Source organism: Helobdella robusta, assembly GCF_000326865.2.
Source record: "Helobdella robusta unplaced genomic scaffold HELROscaffold_16, whole genome shotgun sequence".
NCBI classification, from domain to species: domain Eukaryota; kingdom Metazoa; phylum Annelida; class Clitellata; order Rhynchobdellida; family Glossiphoniidae; genus Helobdella; species Helobdella robusta.
In genome coordinates this window covers 1,372,536-1,379,814 of record NW_008703893.1, presented here as the reverse complement: position 1 = coordinate 1,379,814, position 7,279 = coordinate 1,372,536, and the positions used below count along the sequence as shown (strand labels likewise).

The 7,279-nt window shown below is 31.0% G+C and overlaps 1 protein-coding gene across 1 annotated transcript; it reads right to left on the bottom strand.

Annotated features, from left to right (window-relative positions):
• Nucleotides 1-1,062: 1,062 nt before the first annotated feature.
• HELRODRAFT_169679 (hypothetical protein) lies at nucleotides 1,063-4,048 on the bottom strand (the record flags this gene model as incomplete). Its single annotated transcript, XM_009015505.1, has 6 exons — nucleotides 1,063-1,101; nucleotides 1,453-1,529; nucleotides 1,752-1,826; nucleotides 2,840-2,961; nucleotides 3,098-3,196; nucleotides 4,011-4,048. The coding sequence occupies 6 exons, from the start codon at nucleotides 4,046-4,048 to the stop codon at nucleotides 1,063-1,065; spliced, it is 450 nt and encodes a 149-aa protein (XP_009013753.1).
• Nucleotides 4,049-7,279: the final 3,231 nt, after the last annotated feature.

Here is a 7,279-nt window from a genome sequence, read left to right as displayed (position 1 = left end):
TACAAACAATTTCGAGATTTAGTAAAGAAAGAAAAACACGATAGTTGCTTTTATTAAATCAAGAAATATCCAAAAATTATAACCAAATTAAAAAAAAACTAGAAACCAGTCAACATTTAATAAATAATTAAATAAATAAATAGACATTAAAAAGATTGTTCAAAAAGGTAAAAATTAAGGCGACGACGAGAATAAAATGTAGTTTGTTTTGTTGGTGTGGGGCTGTGAAGCGAAAACAAACACATCACAAAAAACTAGTAAAAAGTCGCAAGAATAGTAGTCAGTCACCTACCTACAATTAAATTACTCTCAGGGCCCTAGCTTACTTATAATCATTAACTCAACTCACCCACCTACAAATATGTTTTTCTACGTTTTTGGAATTTTACACGTTTTAGGTATTTTATTTTACATATTTCAGCGTTTTTATTTTACTTGAAACTTTTTAACTAATGTTAAGCCCTAGCCTACCTACGATTGTTCAACTCATCTCAATCCCTAACTTACCTATGAATAAAATTAAGTCCGGTAAAAAAAATAGAAAGTTGAAGAGAAACATAACAACGACACCGAATGAATGGATGTTGTGTATGTGTGTGTTGTATTGATGTATGTGCGTAAATGTGCGCGCGTGTACTCTCCAGAAACTTCTTATTGTCATCTTAGAATTGTCATCGGAACGATCATCATGAGACCACCATCTGAAACGTGCTGACGCCCGCCACAACCCACCTCTCATCATTCTGCAGACAAATTTTTTTATTAGCCTAGTAATAAATGAATGTTAGAATCTTGGAAGAAAAAAATTATAAATGAAAATAATGGCAAATAAATAAACTTCTTATTACCCTCTTCGAATTGTCATTGGAACGATCATCATGAGACCACCATCTGAAACGTACTGACGCCCACCACAACCCACCTCTCATCATTCTGTAGACAAATTTTTTTATTAGCCTAGTAATGAATGAATGTTAGTATCTTAGAAGAAAAAAATTATAAAATGAAAATAATGGCAAATAAACAATATTTTAAAATAATAGAGTAAAATGTAAAAAAAATTTACTTTCGTCCATTCGACAAAGGCAGAATGTTGAATGCCTGAGTGAGTCAAGAGTCAATGAATTAATTAATGATTCAATGATTAAAAAAAATAAATTAATGGAAAAATAATTTGAAAGATTGAGTGAATGAATGAATGAATGAATGAATGAATGAATGAATGAATCAATCAATCAATCAATCAATCAATCAATCAATCAATCAATCAATCAATCAATCAATCAATCAATCAATCAATCAATCAATCAATCAATCAATCAATCAATCAATCAATCAATCAATCAATCAATCAATCAATCAATCAATCAATCAATCAATCAGAAAAATTAAAAGAAGAAACTACTAAACCTTAGTTCAAAAATCGTCGTTACAGTACTTCATTGCACCGACCACCATCATCTGGTCGGCACACATGATTTCATCCGAACTTCTGATTGTCAGTCGAACAGCCAACGCGCTGATTTTTCCTACACCATCATCGTCATACGTAAATCATCATGAGACAACCATCTGAAACGTGCTGACTCCCACCACTGCCCACCTCTCATCATCCTGTAGACAAATTTTTTTTATTAGCGTAGTAGTAAATGAATGTTAGAATCTTAGGAGCAAAAAATTATAAAATGGAAACAATGGCAAATAAATAATATTTTAAAATAATAAAGTGATTAAAATGTAAAAAAACTTACCGTCGTCCATTCGACAAAGGCAGAATGTTGAATGCGGTTCGGTTCCTACGTTGTCCTCCAAAACTGGTGCCATGCCTCATCGAGATTGTTGTTGAAACACAGCCCGTGTTGATGGAGAAAAAGAAAATTCTCATCAGAAAGCTTAGCGGTGCCTGCATCTCAAATTGCTTAATAAAAATAATCCTATCTACCTATTCAAACACCTTAGCTAATCTATATTAAATTGTTAATGGTACGATAGTCGAAAGTCCTCCTTCATTCTCCCTCCTTGCACAGAGGTTCACCGACAGCCAGGGCACCGGATAGTAAACCATTGCCGTGCGGATAGTAGACTATTGCCGTGCGGATAGTAAACCATTTGCCGTCCGGAAGCCGTGCGGGTAGTAGACTATGGCCGTGCCGCATGGTAAATCATTACCGTGCAGATAGTAAACCATTGCCGTCCGGATAGTAAACCATTGCCGGTTCACCACTGGCCACCAAGGCTTACCTCTGACAAGAGACTTTGAAATCCAGAGTCAATCGGCTATCGTACCCTCAACTTACCTATTCATTACAATTAAGCCCTAGCTTACCTAAAATTACAAAACTCAAGAGCCCAATTCATTGGCCTTTCGGCACCCACCCCACCACCTACGTAATGCCTTGGGCTCCGACATAATAATAATAATATAAAACTTATAATTAACCTACATATCAATACACTTACAGCGTTTTAATTTACATTACAAGATTGTTCCTAGAATTACATTATCGCCCTTAACTACCTATGAAATTAAATTACTCTCAACCTTAGTAATAATAAATTAGAATGTGTATTGAAAATAAAATTACGCTCAAATACTAATATATGTGTTTATGTATGCAACTGTGTGTGTGTGTGTGTAATACGCTAATGCGTGTAATGTAGATGCGAGATAAAATAGAAGCGATAAACTTACGCGCCTACCTATTCAACTACATTAGTGTTGGATGCTTCCTATCTATCCTACCTACAATTAAAATTATGTCTATCTAACCTACCTATATAGCTACTTAATGTAATTGTGTGTGTGTGTGTGTGTGTGCGCGCGTGTGAGCATTCTTACTTATTGTTAAATTACAGAGACAAAAGAATAAAACGTATCCCAGCCAGGCGTGCATTCTTTGCCTCTGAATGAATGAAAGTAGCCTGACATCTTCCATGATGAACTCCTCTGGAAGCTTTAGCCTGAATGAAACAAAAAAATCTTATTTATTTAATTAATTTAAATGAAAATAGAGAAACGAGCCGCGGTGAAACGCGCCAGCCGGAAAAGCCAGCCAATCGGCAAAAAGAGAAACCGCAAAGAAACCGTAAAACGAACCCCAGGCAGGCGTGCATTCTTTGACACTGAATGAACGAACGTAGCGTGACATCACAACCATTCTGATCTTCCACGATGAACTCCTCCGGAAGCTTCAACCTGAATGAATGAACCTGAAAGAACCTAAATGAACGGACAAATCTTATTTATTTAATTAATTTAAATGAAAATAGAGAAACGCAAAGAAGCCGACCGGTCGGCAAAGAAAAGAACCTCAAAGAAAGGTATCTATATAGGATTTACGCTCTATATAACTCTATATAACTCTATATAACTCTATATAACTCTATATAACTCTATATAACTCTATATAACTCTATATAACTCTATATAACTCTATATAACTCTATATAACTCTATATAACTCTATATAACTCTATATAACTCTATATAACTCTATATAACTCTATATAACTCTATATAACCTAGCATACTACCACATTCAATCAATAAAAATTTCACTAAAACCTGGAACCACCGCGTACCTGTTATATGTATGGTGTGAAACAAAAAAAAAAAAACACACAACAAAGTAGAGTAAAAGAATAGAAGTCCCTAACCTACCTATGTAACTAAATTACCTTATGCCCTAGCCTACCTATATAATAAATTAATTTTAATCTCACCTACCTATGTTTCATTAACTTAACTCAAGACTCATGAAGGAAGAGAAAAAAGAGTAAAACAGAACATAAAATACTACCACACAAACAAACATGATGTATGTATGTATGTATTAGCAACCGCTAAAGAACCCACCTAAAATATAAAAAATACAACATACAAACCACAGACATGCAAACTCTATATAACTCTATATAACTCTATATAATATAACTCTATATAACTCTATATAATAAAATAAATAAAGATAAATAAATTATAAAAATAAAATAAATGAGATCAGACAGACTGCTTCAAGCGAGGCAGAATGCCTGATCTGATTTTCATGTTGTCTCAGCTCCTCTATTTATACTCGTTTCAACCATACATTCTCATCATTTCAATCATTCGCATCAGTAAAAAACATATTTAATGTATGTAGTACGCTATTATACAGTCTTAACCACAATGCTAACCGTACTAAATTGAAGTCATCGAACGATTTTTATATAAATTCATTATAAAAGCAGCAGTAATCAATGCTACATATGTAGGCACGCAGTTCAAATTTTTCGAGGAGAATTCAAAATAGTTTGAGACCACACCTTGCTTAACATCCAATTCCAAGCCGAGCCAAGTCAAGCTGAGCTAATATGCGTAGATTTATAAGCGCTTTTCTATTAAAATTTTGCTCGCTTTGTATATATAGTATATAAATTCATTATTGAAGCAACAGTAATCAGTGCTACATATGTGCGCACGCAGTTCAAATTTTTCTGAGAGAATTCCAAATAGTTTGAGACCACACCTAGCTTAACATCCAATTTCAAGACGAGCCAAGCCAAGCTGAGCCAATATGCATAGATTTATAAGCGCTTTTATATTAAACTTTTGCTCGCTTTATATACGAATATCCAAATATAACAAATTTTCCATCCTATTTTAAAAATTTTCATTGATGCTTTTTAATCAGTCAGGTCAAAATCATCATCATCGATATCGCGGTGAAATCAAATTGAAAATTTTTTGATGATTGTTGATAAAAGTAACATATACATATATATATATATATATATATATATATATATATATATATAGTAAAAAGTTCAAATTTTTCCGAGAGAATTCAAAATAATTTGAAACTACACAGTTGTACAATTTGAATGTGTAAATACAATATTATAAATGTATTATAACTACGTATATGTATATATATATATATATATATATATACATATATATATACATTTTATTTATTTAAAGGATAACCAAAAAAGATAAACTTGTGGATAGGCCACCCTTAACTAAGAATTCCAACTGTAAATGTAACAGAAATGTCAAATAAATACATACACACAAATTCTTACTATCAATGTAACAGAAATGTCAAATAACTACATACACACAAATTCTTACTATAAATGTAACAGAAACGTCAAATAAATACATACACACAAATTCTTACTATAAATGTAACAGAAATGTCAAATAAATACATACACACACAAACATATGCTCACACGTACATCATTCTATGAATACTGTCATGTTTCATATAGTACCTAAAGGTGACAGTATAGTCACAACTGAGACTGAAAATTTCGCTTACTAAGAACATCAAAATTAAATAAGTTGTTAAAAACTATTTAAAATAAGTGTTTTTTTAACTAAAAAAGTTTTTAGCTAGTTTTTAAATAAGTGTAATGAGTTGATTGTTTTAATTTCATGTGGCAATACAGTATCCCATACCCTTGGACCATTAAGTTTGATGCTTGAGTGAAAAGCTTTTAATCTCACAGTATGAGAATAGAAAAGGGAAGTGTGTCTAGTAAATTTCCTTTGAATGTCATTGCTAAAAGTGAAAAAGTTGGCAAAATAATTAGGCAACTGTTGACGTAAAAATTTAAATATTTTGTAAAATTAACAACTAATTTATTAGAATAAACCAATCTACGAATTTTTGCAATTCGTGGTCACTTTCCAGTTTAAAATTCCTTGAAGTAAAAAATATGTTAGTATCGTCCGCATATAGTAAAATATTTGCCGAATCAGTCACGTTGACAATGTCATTAATGAACAAGACAAACAAAAGAGGTCCGAGAATAGAGCCCTGCGGAACTCCACTGTTGATGTTTAGACATTCTGATTTAAATCCTTCTAATGCAACATATTGCTTTCTATCCCTAAGATAGCTTTCACACCACGAGTAGGCTACACCTCTTATTCCATTCATATATAATTTCTTCAAGAGTAATTCGTGGTTTATGACATCAAACGCTTTTGACAGATCTATGAAAATACCTAAAGTAAGATTTCTGTTGTTTAAAGTCTTGAAGACTTTCTGAATCAATTCAAGCACAGCTAATTCGGTCGAATGCTTGGGCCTATATCCATATTGACAATTGCACATTATGTTATTTGCAGCCACAAACGATTTCAAACGAGTATGCATTATTCTTTCAAGTATCTTCGAAAGGGGTGAAAGAAGAGAAATTGGCCGATAATTGCAAGCATCCTCTGGGTTACCTTTTTTGAGAATTGGAACACCCTTAGAAATTTTAAAACAAGCTGGAAATATGCCTTGCGATAATGAGAGGTTAATAATATGAGTCAAAGGAACAAGTATTTCATGAATAATTTTTTTTATAATAAAGTTACTTAATGTATCATCTGAAGTACTTTTTTTATTTTTCATGTTCGTGACTATACTTAATATTTCTATTTTGTTAGCAGGTTGAATATATATAGAATTAGGTAAAGTATTACATAAAGGGCTATTATATATATATATATATATATACATATATATATATATATATATATATATATATATATATATATATATATATATATATATATATATATAGGGTATTATATTCTACATACATATATAAATGACTAGGATGCAATTAGGTGGCTATATAATCATTCACAACTGAAAAGTCATTTATAAATTAAAAATATTTGTACAAATCTCAGGGATGAACAAAATCAATGTTATTTAAAGGATGTGCAGCTTTTATAGCATACATCGGGAAAAAGTCTAACTAACAAGTCTAGCATAACAAAGTTGTAAATAAGTAAAATATGGTAATTTGGGATTAAAAAGTATCATTTTTTGTATTAGTTTCTATCTATCTATTAGTTTCTATTGATCTAAAGTTTATTTGTGAAAATCCTCATGTAGTATATCAAAGTATTCTTAGCTCACTTATCAAACCTGATAAAAAAATTATACTATATTATTATCAGCTAAGGTTTAGAGGCTTTAACAAGTGATAACAAAATGATTGAAAATGAAATATTTGAAAGATTCATATTCGATATATATATATATATATATATATATATATATATATATATGTTGGTAATAGACCATAATTTTTACAATATTCTAATTCTATTTTTAGAATATTGTAAAAATATATATATATATATATAAATATATATATCTGTTGGTAATAGACCATAATTTTTACAATATTCTATAAATTCTACCGAATGTTTGGCGTTAATATGTTTGTAGTTCGTTTTTTCGATTTTTCTCACTAAAGTTTTTTGGTAAACGTTTAAATTATT